Source organism: Phascolarctos cinereus, unplaced genomic scaffold (assembly GCF_003287225.1).
Source record: "Phascolarctos cinereus isolate Bilbo 61053 unplaced genomic scaffold, phaCin_HiC Scaffold_4;HRSCAF=312, whole genome shotgun sequence".
Taxonomy (NCBI): domain Eukaryota; kingdom Metazoa; phylum Chordata; class Mammalia; order Diprotodontia; family Phascolarctidae; genus Phascolarctos; species Phascolarctos cinereus.
In genome coordinates this window covers 204,739,125-204,758,835 of record NW_027555847.1, presented here as the reverse complement: position 1 = coordinate 204,758,835, position 19,711 = coordinate 204,739,125, and the positions used below count along the sequence as shown (strand labels likewise).

The 19,711-nt window shown below is 37.0% G+C and overlaps 1 protein-coding gene across 1 annotated transcript in view; it reads right to left on the bottom strand.

Moving 5' to 3' along the window:
- SHOC1 (shortage in chiasmata 1) overlaps nt 1-19,475 on the bottom strand; it is a 143,628-nt gene extending 124,153 nt beyond the window's left edge. The window contains exons 1-3 of the mRNA XM_078152859.1: nt 19,431-19,475; nt 13,840-13,969; nt 12,645-12,732 (exon numbers count right to left, since the gene is read on the bottom strand). Coding sequence (XP_078008985.1) covers nt 12,645-12,732; nt 13,840-13,969; nt 19,431-19,475 — 263 coding nt within the window. The remainder of the gene's footprint in view (nt 1-12,644; nt 12,733-13,839; nt 13,970-19,430) is intronic.
- Nucleotides 19,476-19,711: the final 236 nt, after the last annotated feature.

Below are 19,711 nucleotides of genomic sequence, written 5' to 3'. Positions count from 1 at the left end.
TGAAATCACATGTATAAACTATGTCAAACTGCCTACTATTTTCAGAAGAGGGGAGACAATGAGAAAATTTGAAACTCAAAATCTTGTAAAAATGAATGCTAAAAATTTTCTTGATATATAACTGGAGAAAAAAGTAAAATACTATTAAACAAAAAAAGATAGCATATATAAAGTGCTTTATAGAACTTTAAGCACTATGTAAATATTAGCTATTATTATTATAACAAAGGAAATGAAAAGCTCTTTAAAAAGAGGCCAAATTGTAAGACAGTGAAAAGTCAATGGAATTCCTGACCAACAGATAATGAAAACACATTTTTGCAGCAATCATTTGTAGCAATCCCTTCTGTAGCCATGCTTCCAATCTGCACTTGTATACATGGTTTAGGATTCCTGGAGAAGGGGAAAGGTACTTGTTACTCTATTACTCAGGGTTTCAAGGATAACCTTAAGAGGCTGTATTTCAGGGGCAGTCACGTGGCGCAGTGGATAGGGCACTGGCCCTGAAGTCAGGAGTACCTGAGTTCAAATTTGGCCTCAGACCAAACACTTGACACTTACTAGCTGTGTGACCCTGGGCAAGTCACTTAACCCCAACTGCCTAAAAAAAAAAAGAGGCTTATTTCTAAGTACTGACACTCACAAGCCCTCACTAATACGTTCTCCATTAACAATCTGCCAGTACCCTCAATTCATTTTTAGTAAAGTCATCAGCTAAAAGGTAGAATAAGAACAGTTGTATAAAACATCCTTGCTGCCCTGCAACCTAGGGTAAATTCTTCAACATATATGTACAACATTCCTGGGTAGAGTGACCATAAACTTAAAATAGATGGTAGTGGGTGCACAAGTAGAGAACACATATGGCAAAGGGATGATTCCCACCCCCTGCTCTGGAAGTCCTTTTCAAATCTTCCTGAGGTTCCTATTAGGTGCTGCTTTTCTGTTGGGCAGGTGGCTCAGCTGGGCTCCCAAGATCTGTGGGCTTCTAGAGTCCATAATTGGCATTTCTGTCCTCCCAGAGAGGAGCTGCCAACATTCTTGGATGACTGTCCCTTTACCCCTTTAACGGTTAGCCATTACTCCTCTGGGAAGCATTGCTGCTGCTGCCATCAGCTCTAATTGAGGGTAAGCCCTCTAATGGGGCCAAGGGATCTCCTGACCTCACCAAGTCACCTGGACACTTCCACTCTAGAAGACTCATTCATCTAAGATAGGACAGAAAATGAAGAGACAGAGGCAGCCATGTATTCATGGCCAACACAATTAAGTGGAAGATAGAACAATCACCTTTCAGTCAGTTAGTTAGCATTTATCAAGTACCTACTACGTGCCAGGCACTATACAGAGATACAAAGAAAAGCAAAGATCAGTCTCTTAAAGAGCTCACAGTTCAATGGGAGAGACAACATGCAAACAACTATATACAACAGGATTATGCATAGAATAAATTGGAGATAACTAACATGAGGGAGGAGAGAACTCAAAGCTGTCTTCCCAATTTAAAACCAAAGGGAAAACATAAGTGGGTTTTCTCTTTTGTATGCAGATCAAGTTTTGCCTCAGCACCCCAAGACATCAGGTCTTTTGGTTCCCCAGCCAATCAGAATGTTCCTTGTCATCATAGGGTATAAGCTCCTCAGTCATGAACGGAATGAAATTGACTTCCCACAAATTTCTGTGGTTGTTTGGTCTGGAACCAAGGAAGGAATATCTATGTATATTCTAAGCACTGGTCCCACATAGGTCATTCTATCTATGCTACACCTGTTTTTTTTTTAAATTTTTAACACTATTTTATTTTTTCCCCAATTACATGTAAAGACAAATTTTTAGCATTCATTTTTACAAGATTTTGAGTTCCAATTTTTTCTTCTTTGTTTCCTACCCTCCCCTCTTCCTAAAAATGGTAAGAATTTGATATAGGTTATATATGTACAATCATGTAAAACATTTCCATATTAGTCACAGTTGTAAAAGAAGAAACAGACCAAAAGGGAAAAAAAATATGAAAAAAATAAAGTGAAAAAAGTATGCTTCGATCTGCATTCAGAGTCCATCAGTTCTTTATCTGGATGGAGATAAAGCAGAATAGAGATTACTAGGGCAAATGTCGTATAGTAGATACTATCAGAGAAGGTCACTGTACTGGGTATCTATTATAACAATATTAAGATTTGCAAGACATTTTACAGATATTTTCTCACTTATTATCCTCATTTTACAGTTGAGAAGTTACATGACTTTCCTGGGGTCACATAACTAGTCAGTTTTCTTTTTTTTTTTTAATATTAATTTATTTTTAGTTTTTAACATTCACTTCCATAAGCTTTCGAGTTTTAAATTTTCTCCCCCTCCCTGCCTGTCTCCCTCCCCAAGATGGTGTGCAATCTGATACAGGCTCTACATATACATTCATATTAAACATATTTTCACATTAGTCATACGGTAAAGAAGAATTAGAATCAATAGTAGGAACCATAAGAAAGAAGAAACAAAACAAAACAGAAGAAAAAAAAAAGAGCAAATAGTATGCTTCGATCTGCAGTCAAACTCCATAGTTCTTTCTCTGGATGTGGATAGCATTTTTCATCATGAGACTTTTGGAGATGCCTTTGATCCTTGCATTGCTGAGAAGAGCTAAGTTTATCAAAGTTAGTCATTGCACAACATGACTGTTACCATGTACAACGTTCTCCTAGTTCTGCTCACTTCACTTAGCATTAGTCCATACAAGTCTTTCCAGGTTTTTCTGAAGTTCTTTTGCTCCTCATTTCTTATAGCACAATAGTAGTCCATTAGTCATATACCACAGCTTGTTCAGCCATTCCCCAATTGATGGACATCCCCTCAGTTTCCAATTCTTTGCCACCACAATAAGAGCTGCTATAAATATTTTTGTACATGTCGGTCCTTTTCCCATTTTTATGATCTCTTTGGGATATAGCCCTAGAAATGGTATTGCTGGGACTAGTCCGTTTCTGAGACTGAATTTGAACTCAGGTCTTCCTGACTCTAGGTCCAGTGATCTATCTATTGCACCACTTGAAAGCTACTTTCTAAGTTCAATTTGAAGTAGAGGAGAATCACTTCTTTCCCCTAGAAATTACTATAATGTAAAGGCAGAAGCCTGATGAATAAAATAAATCCACTCAAAATCTCAGGACATTGACAGTTAATCAAAACAGAATAGTGGATGAATGAGTAGTAAGAATCCAGGGAAGCCAGTTCTGCTTAAATCCCTTTACTGATGAAATAACACAAGTCAACTCCCTTCCTGACCTACAAGAGAAAAAAGAAAAAGAAAAAGAAAAAGAAAAGAAAGAAAATAAATTAAAAATCACACGGAGAAGACATTTTACTACTAAGCATATGCCCCACCGAGATCAAAGACAGAAAGAAGGGCCTATGTGGTAGTAAAAGAATAGAAACAATGTTGGCACTGATTAGGAAATGGCTAAACAAATCGTAATACATGAATGTACCATATTGATTTGTTACAAACAACAAATATGAAAAATTCAGAAAAGCATAAGAAGATGCATATGAACTGATGCAGTGAAGTAAGTGAACTAAGAAAATAATCTACCAAGTGAATATAAGCTCCCTAAAGGCAAAGATTATCTCGCTTTTGGAGTCATTCCTAAAGTCTAACACAGTGCATGACATAATGCACAAGATGATGGGTTGAATATATTTGATGACTACAACAATATAAAGGGAAAGCAGAATAAAATGAAAATGAATACTGAACCACTAATATGACCAAACTTGGTCCTGAGAGCAATGATAAAATATATCTCCCTCCTTTCACTATAAAGTGGGGAAATATGATTGTGGAATGTTACATATGCTATCAGATTCAGGGGATGTGTCAGTTGGTTTTTCTGAATTGATTTTTCCTCAGTAGGCTTGATGGATAGGGAAGATGAGTATATTCAGAAATAAATGTTATACAAAAAACAAAAAGACATCAATAAAAATCTTTCAAAAAGAAAAAAAGGAAAAGAACCAACTGGAGAAGGGGGAGAAAATTAGTACTACAACATCCATTTTGGTCCTGTGGGATGGAGCAGGGTCTTGTTTGAACTCTCCCCCAAATACCTGTAAAAAATGACTCTAAACAAATTCTAGAGCAGCAGAATGCACAAAAAGACAAAGTGAAACAAATTTCCAGCCCAAGACAACCTGGATAGTCGATGGGAAAGGTCTGTTGTGGAAGGCTGCGAGAGGAGTTCAGTATGGGGTACACCAGCACAGACCAGGCCTCAGCAAACCCAGGGCAGGCCTCACAAGCAGCTATGGCAATTTCCAGACTTCTCAATCCACAAAAGCCAAAGACAACATAGAAGGTCAGTGGGAAAGATCTGTCTGAAATGGGTGAAAGAGGAGTGCAGGCCAGACTAGCCCCCAGCACAGCCCGGGAGTGGCAGTGGTAGCAGCAGTAACCGTGGCTGCTTTCAGAGCTCTCAGCCCACAGATGGTAAGGGAACTGAACAACTGATCAGAAGGAGATTACAGGGATCTCTTTGCCAGCACTGAGGCAGGATTCTATGCTTTGCCCTTACTTGGATCTGGGTAGCAGTCCTAGTGGCAGTCCTGGGGTGAGGAGGAGCACTGATTCAGCTGAGTTTGTGGCAGCAGTGGAGAAGGAACCCTCCTCACAGTTCCAGGGAAGAAAAGAGTGCTTATGGTCACTTACTGATCACAGCACAGGCCAGGAGAGGAGTAAACACCTCTCCTTAGATGGTACCACCTTGGAAGAACTGAAAACTTACAGGTCCCTAGAAGTATCTCTGAACAGCTGCACAAAACCCCTGAAGCTTGGGACAGTACATTCTCTACACTGGAAGCAGAGCCCTACCTTAACAAAGAGTTAAAAAGTAAAATAATTGGCTGGGAAAATGAGCGAACAGCAGAAAAAACTCAGACTACAGAATCTTACTTTGGTGACAAGGAAGATCAAAACATAGAATCAGAAGAAGACAACAAAGTCAAAAGTCCTACATCCAGAGTCTCCAAATAAAATATGAATTGGTCTCAGGCCATAGAAGAGCTCAAAATGGATTCTGAAAATTAAGTAAGAAACGTAGAGGAAAAATTGGGAAAAGAAGTGAGAGTGATGCAACAAAGTCATGAAAAATGAGACAACAGCTTGATAAAGGAGACAGGAAAAAATGCTGTAGAAAATAACATCTTAAAAAATAGACTAGACCAAATAGCAAAAGAAGTCCAAAAAGTCAATGAGGAGAAGAATGCCTTAAAAAGCAGAATTAGCCAAATGGAAAAGGAAATCCAAAAGCTCATTTAAGAAAACAGTTCCTTAGAAATTAGAATGGAGTAATCAAATTATAAAACAAAATCAAAAGAATGAAAAAATAGAAGACAATGTGAAATATCTCATTGGAAAAACAACTGACCTGGAAAATAGGTCCAGAAGAGATAATTTAAAAATTATTGGACTACCTGAAAGTCATAATCAAAAAAAAGAACGTAGACATCATCTTTCAAGAAATTATCAAGGAAAATTGCCCTGATATTCTAGAACCAGAGGGTAAAATAGGAATTGAAAGAATCCACTGATCACCTCCTGAAAGAGATCCTAAAAGGAAAACTCCCAGGAATATTATAACTAAATTCCAGAGTTTCCAGGTCAAGGAGAAAATATTGCAAGGAGCCAGAAAGAAACAATTAAAGTACTATGAAAACACAATCAGGATAACACAAGATTTAGCAGTTTCTACATTAAGGGATCAGAGGGCTTGGAATACAATATTCTGGAGGTCAAAGGAGCTAGGATTAAAACCAAGAATCACCTACTCAGCAAAACTGAGTATAATCCTTCACGGGGAAGGACATTCTATGATGTAGAGGAATTTAATGCATTCTTGAGAAGCCAGAGCTAAATAGAAAAATTGACTTTCAAATACAAAACTCAACAGAAGCATGAAAAGGTAAACAGGAAAGAGAAATCATAAAGGATTTATTAAAGTTGAACTGTTTACATTCCTACATGGAAAGATGATATTTGTAACTCATGAGACCTTGAAGGAATATATATAGGCACAAGGTGAGTTGAATATGAAGGGATGATATCTAAAAAATGAAATTAAGGGGTGAGAGAGGAATGTACTGAAAGAAGGACAAAGGGAGAGGTAGAATGGGGTAAATTATCTCACATAAAAAAAGCAAGAAAAAGCTTTTACAGTGGAGGGAAAGAAGGGAGAGGTGAAGGGGAATGAGGGAAACTTACTCCCATCAGATTTGGCTTAAGGAGGGAAAAACATATACATTCAGTTGGGTATGGAAACCTATATTACCCTACAGTAAAATACAGGGGAAAGTGATAAAGGGGGGGTAATAGAAGGGAGGACAGATTGGGGGAGGGGGTAATCAGAAGCAAATACTTTTGAGGAGGGATAGGGTCAAAGGAGAAAATAGAATAAAGGGGGGGTGGGATAGGCTGGAGGGAAATATGGTTAGTCTTTCACATGACTATCATGGAAATGTTTTGCATGACTACACATGTATAACCTATATTGAATTGCTTGCCTTCTCAATGAAGGTGGGTGAGAGGGAGGAAGGGAGAGAATTTGGAATTCAAAAGTTATAAAAACAAAGGTTAAAAATTGTTTTTACATGCAACTGGGAAATAAGATACACAGGCAATGGAGTATAGAAATCTATCTTACACTACAGGAAAATAGAAGGGGAAAGAGATAAGAGAATGGGGGGTGATAGATGGGAGGGCAGATTGGGTGAAGGGATAATCAGAATGCACACTATCATGGGATGGGTGGAGGTGAGAGATGGGGAGAAAATTTGGAACTCAAAATCTTGTGGAAGTGAATATTGAAAACTAAAATTAAATAAATAAATTTAAACTCAAAATTTAAAAAGAGTTATAAAATAAAAAAATATATTTTACATATCATAAACATAAGGATTGAATTGGTTGATCTCTAAGGATCCTTCAAGCTGTACATACTACGTGAACAAAGGTGCTAATATTATTTATGTAGGAGAGGAATTTCTGCCACTAAGTTTTTTTTAAAGGCAAATGGGGTTAAATGACTTGCCCAGGGTCACACAGCTAGTAAGTGTCAAGTGTTTGGTCTGAGGCTGGATTTGAACTCAGGTCCTCCTGACTTCAGGACCAGTGCTCTACCCACTGCACCACCTAGCTGCCCCTCTGCCACTAAGTTTTAAGAGTACTAATTATCAATTACTATATTTTCTTTAAAATAAGGGGGATAAACTTCAAAATTCAGGGGGTGATTTGGAGGGGATTAATTTTAACACCCCTAAGGCAATGATAATATAATAGTATTGGGCCAACTTTCTGACCACTTGGGAAGCAAGAATCTTTCTTAGGTCTATTGTTTCCCCTCAAGACACAATGCTCTTGCCACATCATCATTAAAGCAGTCACTTTCTATAGTTATTGTTCTACAGGGCAGCTCAACTGGTATTGCTTTCTTGAAGATTAAAAAAAAAATTCTAAATATCCCTGAGGTTTTTAAATAATGATTTCCACTGTCAAGACCATTTACTATAAATGTCAAATTGTGTTGCTATGTTAGTAAATTGTTTTATAGCTTTTTATAGCAAGCACACAATCAGATTCCCCTAATTATGTAATTGCAATGCCTTAAATGACATTGTAGTTGCCTAGGGAAAAAAAAGTAGCATTATGCCACACAAAATCTCTATGTGAGTCATTTATATACAAACAAGAGACATACTCAATGAGCATATCAATAGGGAACAAACAGGCTTTCACAAATGGTATTCAACAATGACTGAATCTTTACTGCTTTGTAAAAGACTGGAAAAATGCAGAGAACATAAAATCCCATTATGTCTATCGCTTATGAAAAAGTATTTGACTTGGTAAAAGGATTTTTTCCAACAAGTTATCTCCCATGCATATATTAAAATCATTTAAGATACTGGAAAACAGAAAAATAGAAAAAGCACTGTTCAATGACCATAAACATCAGAGGAGGCATGAAATAAGGAGATACATATTTGCCAAAGATGTTCACTACTGTGAAGTAGGAAGGAATGCAGCATGCAAGCTGAAGAAAGTTTTTCTGTAGATGGCTCCTGTATATAGATTACACTGTCCTGGTTGGTTGCATCCAGCCCAAGATCACTACAGAGTATCAACACGGAGATCTGTAACTACTCAAAAGAGTTTGACCTGACCAGCCATACAGAAAAGACCAGGTAGATAAAGATTGTCTATTTCCTGGATTATGACATGCATCTGGACAGGAAACCCATAAAGGCTGTCCATTTTTGTAAATAGAGAAATCATTTACTAAGCTTTTAGTATATGCCAGGCATTTGATATGATAATATAATATAATATCCCAGCCCTCAGGGAGCTTACATTCTAATGCGGGGAATACAACTCATGAAGGAAGACTAGAAAGGAATTGGGAGTGAAAGGGAATACAGGTGTGGCAGGATAACATAGAGATGGCCAAAAAGTGGCATGGAGCCCTGGTTCTCAGCAACATAAGGCAAAAGCTCACCTATCTGAGCTTGGGGACCCAGGGGAAATGTTCAAAGCTCTTGTGGGAAGATAAGGTTGATGGCTGAAATACAGGCTGTGCGGTGTGGAGATGGTCAGGACAACAAAATGTATCCAGAGTCAAACAGGAGATAGAGAGTGGCCTGGATGACCTTCAGAAAATTGCAAAGCCCCTTTACCAACTCCAAGCTTTTCATGGAAAAAATGCCCATTTTTTAATACTGGCATTCTACCAGGAAAGCTTTATGACAGTGACTCATAGAATATAACAATCTCTGAAGAAACAGAAAATGAAAAGCACACAGAGGGCAACTAGAGAGGGTCATAGTGGAGGGTGAGCAAGCTGCTACATATAACCAAGAAGGAACATCAAAAAATGAGAGTGAAAGATGTCATCAAGGAAATCAACCTAGGTAGAAAAGACAGGTTAGTCATTCAGTGAGGAAAAAGGATAATAGGGGAATGAACAGTGACCTCCTACTACCCTTATAATGTCAGAAGAAAGCAAAGAAAGACTCCAATATGTTGGGTAGAGCTCCTGTGGGGAAGTTATAGCTGGCAAGAGTTGCATAGGATAGGTAGGCATCGATGAATTGTTGGGAACTCCCAAACCAATGAAATCACAAATCCATTTGAGTACTTGAGTATCAGAGGTCATTTGGTTCAAACTCCATTGAAATAAGAATCCCATCTGTAATGTTCTGCACCACCTGCCTCACTTCCCCCAATTTAGACTTTGTTCAAATCCCTTCAAATTCATTATCTTGGGAAGAAGCACCTTCCATTTTTACTTTATAGATTTTTAACCTAGGATCTATAGACTCCCAAAGGGTCTGTGAAGCTAGATGGGAAAAAAAATTACATCTTTATTTCATTAACTTCTAACTGAAATTTAGCATTTCTTCAATGAAGAAGGTACATGATAAACATTATTTTGAAAAGGAGTCCAGAAGCTTCAATAGACTACCAAAGATTAATACAAACATTGCTCTAATTGCTAGGAAGTTTTTGCTTATGTAAAGGTGAAATCTGCCTCCCTGTAACTTCATAATCAAAGAATCTCAGCATGGAAAGGGGCTCAGTTTCATCAAATATAAATAATACCTAAAGTTTTTGCACAGACAAAACCAATGCAGCCAAAATTAGAAGGAGAGCAGGAAACTACTGAAAATTTTTTACAGTAAGTTTCTCTATTAAAAGTCTCATTTCTCAAATATATAGGGACCTAAGTCAAATTTGTAAAAATAAGAGCCATTCTCTAATTGATAAATGGTCAAAGGATATGAACAAATAATTTTCAGAAGAAGAAATAAAAGCTATGAAAAGTCATATAAAATGTTTTAAGTCACTAATAATTGCAGGAATTATTTAAAACAACTCTGTAGTACCACCCCACAGCTACCACATTGGCTAAGATGTCCAAAAAAGGAAAATGAAAAATGCTGAAGAAAATGAGGGAAAATAAGTATACTAATGGATTGTTACTGTACCTGTCAACTGGTCCGTCCATTCTGGAGAGCAATTTGGAACTATATCTAGGGGTCTAGAAAACTGCATTCTCTTTGACCCAGTAATACTTTTACTAGGTCTGTAACCCAAAGAGGTCAAAGAAAAAGGAAAAGAAACCATATGTACAAAAATATTTATAGTGGGTTTTTTTTTGTGTCAGCAAAGAATTGGAAACTGAGGGGATGCCAATCAATTGGGGAATGGCTGAACAAGCAGTAGTATGTGATTTTGATGGAATACCATGTGCTATAAGAAATGATGAAGGTTTCGGAAAAACCTGGGAAGACTTAATATGAACTGATGTAAAGTGAAGTGAGCAGGACTAGGGGAACACTGTACACAGTAACAGTAACATTGTAAGGATAACCAACATTGAAAGACTCAGTTACTCAGATCAATACAATAATTCACAACAATTCCAAAGTACTCATGATGAAAAATGCTATCCTCCTCCAGAGAGAGGACTGATGTACTCTGAGTGCAGACTGAGGCATATATTTTTTTGTTTTCTTTCCTTCCACCCGCTCCCCCCCCCCCAACATGGCTAATGTGGAAACGTTTTGCATGACTTTATAGGTAAAATGTGTATAGCTTTTCTTGCTTTCTCAAAGGAAGGGGGTGAGGGGAGAGAATTTGGAACTAAAAATTAAAAAATAATACCTGACTGAGAATTTCCTTTACAATATGCTCAAAGGTAATCAAGCTAGCACTGAAAGATATACAGTGTTGGGGAATATACTTCATCCCAAGGCAGTCCCGTTCCACTCCTGAACAATCATAATTATTAGGAATGTTTTTTTTTTTTATAAAAGCTGAAATATGCTTCTCTGTCATTGGGATCCATTACCCCTATCTGTTTTCTAACGTTAAGCATGAAAAGTATAATTCCACTTTCAAAAGTTTTTCAAATACTGTGTTTCCCCTTTGTCTTCTCTTATTTAGGCTAAACCTTCCCAGTTTCTTCAACTGGTCCTTGTGTAAAATGTCTTCTAATCATCTATCAACTTGTTTGTTCTCCTTCCTAAACTGCTACTTAAACACCCAGTGCCCAGTCACACTCATAATCTATAATATTCCTATCAGTTCTTAATCCTTGTACTTCTTGTGCCTCTATTAATGTTAGCTTCTTTGGTTGCTATGTCACACTGTTGACTTATTGAACAGTTCACCAAAAAGCTTCATTTTTTTAACTGTCATCTATCCATGCCTACTATACATTCTCCATACTTGCTAGAACTGAGTTGCTCAATTTGCTACCATTTTTGCTACCTCTTGGGACTATCACTGACTCCGTTTTTCCTGGTTCCAACTAACCACATGGAAACTTAGGGGATAAAAGGGAGTATTTCATGCCATGTAAAATTCAGGAGCTCGCACTGTGAGAAGATGAGAGTTCTTTAACAGTCTGCTGAGCAGAAAGAACTGATAATTCAATTGCTTGCAATGGGATACAAAAAAAGATTTACTAATTGGTTGCTGGACTAGAAACTCAGTGGATATATGAAAGGGATTATATGCTCAACCACTTTTTACTCTTTCTTTTCAGCTTTGAATGGTGAAGATCATTCAGAGCTGTATCCAGATAGTCAACTAGGGGAAGTCCAGTTGCCCTATCACCAGAGCAAGAGAGAGATGAAATGTATAAGTAGCTAAGTAGCAGTCTCGCTAATTATATTATAATTTTTATATATATATATATATATATATTATATATATATATGTAAAATTATATCCCAGTAAGGTTCAAATATTAGCTTCTTGGATCACTGTATTAGTAGTATAAATTAGTTACTCAATTATGTTTAAATTGTTCTACTGATGCAGAAGTCCTTTTTTAAGCTACAGTTGCTTTTTGTGGAGGAATAAATGATCTACTGTATACCCAATTTATATTGTATACAGAGCACCACTTTTTCTACTTTTGTGGGGAGAACTGTATTCCTGTCAGCATTTCTTCTACATGAAATGTGCATGTTTTCCTTCCTGACTTGACTGAAGTTTTTCAAGAAAAGAGTATATATCTTCCATTTCTTTTGTATCCCTTTACCTGACAAAAACTTATTTGATTAGTGCTCTCTCTCCAGAGCTAGTACTCTAAAAATGCTGACTTTTGAATCTCTACTGTTTTAAGAATCTTGTTGTCAATTTATATGAATGATTAAGAAGTATAAGTGAAGGAGTCTGAATCTTTCCCCTTCTGAAGTGTTTACTCATAAGATGGTAATAATCCAATACTTATATGTATCGTAGGCTATTTACAAGCAGAAAAGAAAATGAAAGCTAAAGAAAGTGATTAAGTACAAACAGCAATTCTCTGACAGGAGCTACTGTCCAGGTTGCTGATTCATTTTAAAGCAGTCCAATCAAGGTTCTGTACCTGTGACCCTGTCATCTATTAATATTTGGAAAGTGGTTCTTCTCTTAAAAGGACAAGATCTAGGAGAAGGAAAGATGAATCCTCCTTGCCCTGCACACACGCACATGCGCGCGCGTGCGCATACACACACACACACAGACACACACAGAGTCTAGTAAGCACATTGTAAATTCTTCTCCAGATACAATGAAGAGAATCAAGTTAAATGACACATACTTTTCAGGGAAATTCTCCACAGAAAAAGCTGTCTTCCACTGATTCAGCACTGAGAAATCTTCCATTTGTAGAGTTGTGGGGACTGAGACTAGAAGAGAAAATAGAAAAAAAAATTAGCCTCTGCAGTTTTCTTCCACCGTAAGTTTAAGGGACTCTGAATGTTTGAATTTTCCAGAATAGTGTGATCCTTATCTTTTCCCAGATTTATTTTCCTGATGATACATGATTCAGTAATACTGAAATACTTCCACTCTGCTACAGCAAAACATCTTTATAGCCCCATCAGATCACCATGCTCGCTCTCATCTTCCAACTTTGCTCATGCCCATCTTATGGAATACCCTTATCCTACCACTTTGCTCCAATCCAAATCCTACTCAAATTATTCTTATTTTATACTGCTTTCCAAAAGGTTCCAGTCCACAATGATTTCTCCCTCCTTTACCCATTCTCCTGAATGCAGCACTTATTTATGTCACTCATTTTTAGACAGAACCAAATGCCGTTCAATATTGTTATTTATATGTTTTATGTATATATATTTCTTTTCTGCAATTAGACTAACTAAACTCCTAAAAGCAAGAACTATTAATTTTTTTTTGCATCCTCAAAACAGGCTAGTAGATAGGTCTTCTGTAAATGCTTGGTAAAACAATGGATGAGGTTTTATGAGAAGCCTTCTAAAAGATAATAGGAGGCTTGATAAAATTCATTCTTCATCTTTTTCACCTTTAGGGAAAGTACCAATTTCTTAAATATGTCTTAATAAAAATAATAATACCATCTTTTTAAAATTAAAAGTTTATCACTACATTAGAATTTAGTTTTTAGATCTTAAAGTGGACCATTATGTCAAGTGAAGATGTACTTGTATATTTTATTATCACATTTTACATATCGGTGTTAAAGATGAGCAAAGATATACTTAACATTTAAACTTATAGGGCTTAATTTACACATTTTGCTTGTACTATGGTATATGTACAGTTCTGTATCCCAAACTTTCTTGCTTAAAGGCTTCCAAAAATATCAAATTAAGAATTTCTTGGAGTTCTGCTCATTACTGGGCCCTAACCTAGCTTTTAAGATCATTATCAGTTAGAAGAAAAACACCATACTTGCCAAATACTATTAAAGGTCTTAAGTGTTCTTTTAAAACAAATGTTTAAGGGTAAAAACAGGAGAGAAAGCATACCTGTTGTCCATGGCTTTCTAAATTTTTCATCAGCAACAATTCCAGCATGACAATTATACTCATCATGATGTAAATATGAAGGAATATGAAGCAATAATGATCTAATGTTTAATTTCTTTCTAACCACATCCTGTGAGAAGAAAAATAGAATTATAGAGCCTTCTAACATACTACTTGATACACCAATATATCTTAGTATCACTGCCTACAATCATAAGTGCATCTTTGTCTTTAGCTAGTACTTCTAGTTCTTTAGGTAAATGTGCTACACTTAAGGTTTTATACTTCAGTACTTCTAAATATTATTACTATAAAATTACAAATAAAATGCAAGTGTTAAATATGTCATGGTAAATATAGCTCATTAAAGTCAATTTAACAAACTCAATCATTTGGATCAGATCACTAAAATCATCCCCAAGTAATGGCATGATAACTACAAAGATAAAGACACCTTTCACATTCATTTTTAATTACTAGAGAATGCAGTTTTCTGGAATATAAACTTCTGGTTTGAAAATTTTATTTTAATGTTCTTAATAGATCAGGACATCATAAAACTCATTCTTCACTTGAAAAACCATGTATGTGGGGGAAAAGGTGAAACGTTTATAGCAAGGTAAAACAATGAATTACAATTGCATTTATACTTCCATTGGCTATCATTTGCTCATATGAACTGTCATTATTTTTACCTACAGTAACATATTTTAATTTTTAAAGTAACTTTGAATTTCACAAAGCTGCATTTCCATGAGATATGGATATAAATATTTACTTAATGATATATAATTATATATATATATAACATATAATTTATATATATATATATATATATATATATATATATATATATATATATATATATATATATAAAGGGTTTATTTAAGTTAGGAAAATGTTGTCTTTTATAATACTGCTATACTCAAATGGCTCTATTAATTCATTGGTATTAGAAGTTTCCTCCAATGATATTCAAAATTCACGAGTTCATGAGTTCAAAACTCATCCATGCATGCCCACTCTGTGTTACTCTTCCATGTTCTTCCATGTTTGCCATAGTGATCCACTCAACATGCTGGAGACTTTCTTCCATTTCCCCTTCCATCAAGAGGGTACCACTGGGGCACTCAGGCTATCTCCCTATCATCTCTTGCCCTCGCAATGAGACTAGCCCATTTTCTCTTCCTAGCATTTATTTCTTTGATGCTATCTCCCACTCCCACTTCCTAAGTCTCTCCTTCACTCACACCATGAACCTTTTTTATAATTTGCTCCTCTCCTCACAATCTATGATCCAGCTTTACCAGCCTACTTGTTGTTCCTCACACATAACACTCTGTCTCTTAACTCCGCCTTTGCAATGGCTATCTTCCTGGCCCAGAATGCTCTCCCTTCTTATGCTCTGTGGCTTCCCTAGGTTACTTCAAGGCTCAGCTTAAATCCCACCTTCTGCAAAAGATCATTGCAGTTAAGCCTTTACTTTGAGATTACCTTCCATATGCTCTGCATCCATCTTGTTTGTACACAGTTCATTACATGTCATCTCCCCATTAAACTCCAGTGGTTCCCTATTGCCTCCTGGATCAAATAAATAATGCCGTGTTTGGCATTCAAAACCTTGCATGACAACCCTCTCCTATTTTTCCAGTCTTCTTACACCTCACCCCTTGACACTCCTGGCTGTTCCATGAACAAGACAATCCATCTGTCAGCTCTGGTCATTCTCTTCTGACTATCCCGCACGCCTGGAACCCTCTCCTTCCTCCAGTCTACGTACTGATCTTCCTGTCTTCCTTTAAGTCACCACTAACATATACTGTATAGATTATGTGGCTATAGTGCTTTGCTAAATCCCCACTACAATGCCTCCACTTAATGTACCCAACCTGATCCCCAGCCTCAATTGTAGGTCAATGAAATAAAATATTGGCTCATCCTATTAAGTTAGAAAGACTTGGAGTATGGATTCTGTGATAGTCTATGTGTATTGTCTGAGGCATACCAAATTTAGCATGACGTATGTTAGTATCAGAATGTTAGTATAGCAATTCATGAAACGGAACAAAAAAATCAAAGCATCAAAAGTTAAAATGTTATAGCGGCTCTCTCTGTGGTGGCGAAGAATGAAATTGAGGGGATGCCCATCAACTGGGGAACGGCTGACCAAGTTGTGGTGTATTATTGTAATGCTATATTATTGTGCTCTAAGAAGTGACAAGCAGGATGATTTCAGAAAAACCTGGAAAGACTTACAAGAACTGATGCAAAGGGAAGTGAGCAGAACCAGGAGAACATTCACACAGTAACAGAAATACTGTATGATAATCAACTGTGAAGGACTTAGCTATTCTCAGTAATACAATGATCCAAGACAATTCCAAAGGACTCACGATGAAAAATGCTATCCATCATCAGAGAAAGAACTGATGGAGTCTGAATGCAGAGCAAAGCATATAATTTTTAACTTTTTTTTCACTTTTTGCCTTTTGGTCTGTGTCTTCTTTCACAATATGACTAATATAGAAATATATTTTGCATGATTGCACATGTATATCAAATTGCTTCCCATCTCAGGGAGCGGGGAGGGCAAGGAGAGAGAGAGAAAATTTGGTGTTCAATTTTTAAAAAATGAATGTTAAAAATTGTATTTACATGTAGTTGGGAAAAAACAAAATATTATTAAAGGTTAAAATGCTTATCTTATAGTGAAGGTTCAAAGCCTCCAATGGAGCTCTTGAACTCTTATATACACACACAAATGCCTTGTTGCAGGATCTGGATTATTTTTCACATTTTACATTTAACCCATGGCCTGACCTTTTCTCCCATCCTCCCTCTTCCCTCCCCCACCAGCAAGTTCTAGGCTGTTGTGGACTCAGTCCAATTTTGGAGCTGACCAAAAAGATTACTGTCTGATGCAATTCATCTTCACTCCTAGAAATGTCTGAATACGGCTCTTGCCATCTCTGGTGATTCTCATCATGTCCACCAAAGTTTTAAAGTCCTTCCAACTCAGCTCTACCGTGGTATAGACACCGTTCAAATCAAAACCAAATTTTAGGTTGCCAATGACATTGACATTCTTATGAACCTGAGCTCTCTGACAGGATCTACTTAGACTTGTAACACCATCCTGTCATTTGGACTTCTCCTGGGGGGGTAGGCACACCTTGGGGTTAGTAGACCTGTACAATTTAAATAATTCAGAGTAATAGTAGGGAGCAAAACACAGATATTCTGCTCCTCCATGTCATTGCTTTAGTCTCTTATTGTTTTTGTAGCTTTGGGAGTGGAGAGTAGAGAGAAAGAGTCTCATACGGGTGTCCTTCTCTCTTCAGAAGACACACTGCTCAAAAATTCATCTCTAGAAGTCCAGATCTCTGAACTCTTAACCCTGGGATTATTCACAAGACAACCCCATTCCCATCACTGCTGATCCCTCCTCTGGCTGTAAGGCAAGGTTATGGCACCACCTTGGCTGAGAATCTTCTATCCTCTACTTGGGAGACAGAGGTTTAGGAATGACACTGTCCCTCAGCCATATAAGCAAGCACATGCAGCTCCCGTGTGTATGCTGTAGCAGCCAAAAAAGCTAATATTATCTTAGGCTGCATTAAGAGGCATCATTTCCAGAAAAAGGGAGGTGATAGTTCCACTGTACTCTTCCAGTGCCAGATCTCATTTGGAATTCTGGCCCCACAGCTTAAGGAAAACATTAATAAACTGGAGAGCATCCAGAGGAGAGCAACCAGGATGGTAAAGAGACCTGAGTCCATGACACCTGAGGATTAGTTGGAGGAATTGGGCATGTTCAGCACAGAGAAGACTCAGAAGAAACATAATAGCTACTTTCTTTTTTTTTTTGAGGCATTCGAGGTTAAGTGACTTGCCCAGGGTCACACAGTTAAGTATCTGAGGTCACATCTGAACTCAAGTCCTCCTGACTCCAGGTCCAGTGCTCTATCTACTCTGTCACCTAGCTGCCCCAAGACAGCTACTTTTAAAGTGTTTTAAAGATCCATGTGAAGGAAAGATTAGACTTACTCTGTTTTGTGCCAGAGGGCAGAACCAGAAACAATGGATAGAAATAGTAAAGAGTCCACTTTATGCTTGTTGTCAGGAAAAATTCCTAATAATTAATGTTGTCCAAACCTCATTTCTTGGAGAAGTGATGGGTTTCCCTTCCCTGGAGGTCTTTAAGCTGGATCTGGATTTACCACTTGTAGGGTATGTTATAGTGGAGATTCCTTCCATGTATGGGTTGGACTGGATGTTAAATGAGGTTTTGTCTAATTCTGTGATTCTACATTGCACTTTACTCACTTGTCCAGCTGCTGCCATTCCTCTGGCCATCTGGGCAAGAACATGTAGCCCCTATATGCTTCTGTCTCAAGGCAGTCATTAACAGCTGGTGGGGGTAGGAGGATTTAATCGTCAATTAAAACTGACAGCATTTAAGATGTCAGTCAGACAGTAATCACTTACTAATCACCTACTATGTGCCAGGCACTGTGCTAAGTGCTGGGTATCCAAATATGAAAAAAACAGTCCCTTTCCTCAAGGAGTTCACAATCTAATAGGGGAAAACAACACACAAAAGGAAGCTGAAAAGGGAGTGGGGGATGGAAAGGAAGATGACTGGCCTGGGTGCCCCTCCTTAAATGGAAGTTTCAGGAAACACTCTCCATTCTGCCTTTCATTCAGAGGGGCCTCAAGAAGAGGGAAGTTATGAAGTGTGACTTCTAGGACAGACTGGATCTTGTAGGATGAGGAGGTACCTGCGGGCATGATGAAGAAGTCCAAAGGATGGCAGCTGGGTGGGAAATGAAGAGGTGTCATCAACTGGAATGTCACGGAACAGTGTGAAAATAACTGCTCTAACAATTCAAAGAACCTATGATGAAAAATGCTATCCATTTCCATGGAGAGAATTGATGAACTCTAAGTGCAGGTTGATGTTTACTTTTCTACTTTCTTTACTTTTCTTGTTCTATTTTTTCTGGTTTGTGTTTTCTTTGGCAACATGGTTAACATGGAAATACATTTTGCAGGACTTCACATGTATAATGCATAGCAAACTGGATAAGAGGAGGAAAAGAATATGGGCTCAAAATTTTAAAAAATAAATATCAAATGTTTTACATGTAATTAGGAAATATTTAATGAAATAAATATGCCCACACACATATAAACTGCTCTGAGTAAAGGTTTACTTTGTAATACTGAGTCTTCCATTTCTCAACAATGAATGATGATAATGGGGATTCCTTCCCTGATCCTCAAGGCTTACATTTGTCAAACTGGATGATGATACAGAAATTTTCTTACTAATTATTAAATGTATATAACATTTGGAAAGGCATTTTTTTTTCTTGCTGAGAAGAGCAATATGTTTCGATTTCAGTTAAAATTCAGTTTAAAAGTTAAACTTATTTCTCACAGTGCATTAAGGTTTGGTGCATATTAAAGTAATCTAAAATCCTCAAATAGTAATTTCTTATGTTATTCCAAAACACCTATGTATTAAACACACTATAACACTTCACCTCCAATTTTTAGTAAACAGGTGAGAACAAGTAGCACTCTACCTCATGTAAATAGTCCACCGAGTGATATTTTAGTATTGTGAACATATCTTCTTTATTTCACCAACACAGCAAAAATATCTGGAAACACATAAAAGTTTTTTAAACTTCAATATAATTCCAAAAACCTGGACATAAAACATACAGAACTAGTTCTGTATTTAGTGAGCTGCTCTAATCACTCTGTCTCAAAAAATTTGGTATTTTATTTCTTATTTTTATATATTGTTTAAGGTAAAGTTAGCCAATTTTTTAAAAAGTTGTTTTAGTTTCTTTCATGTGGT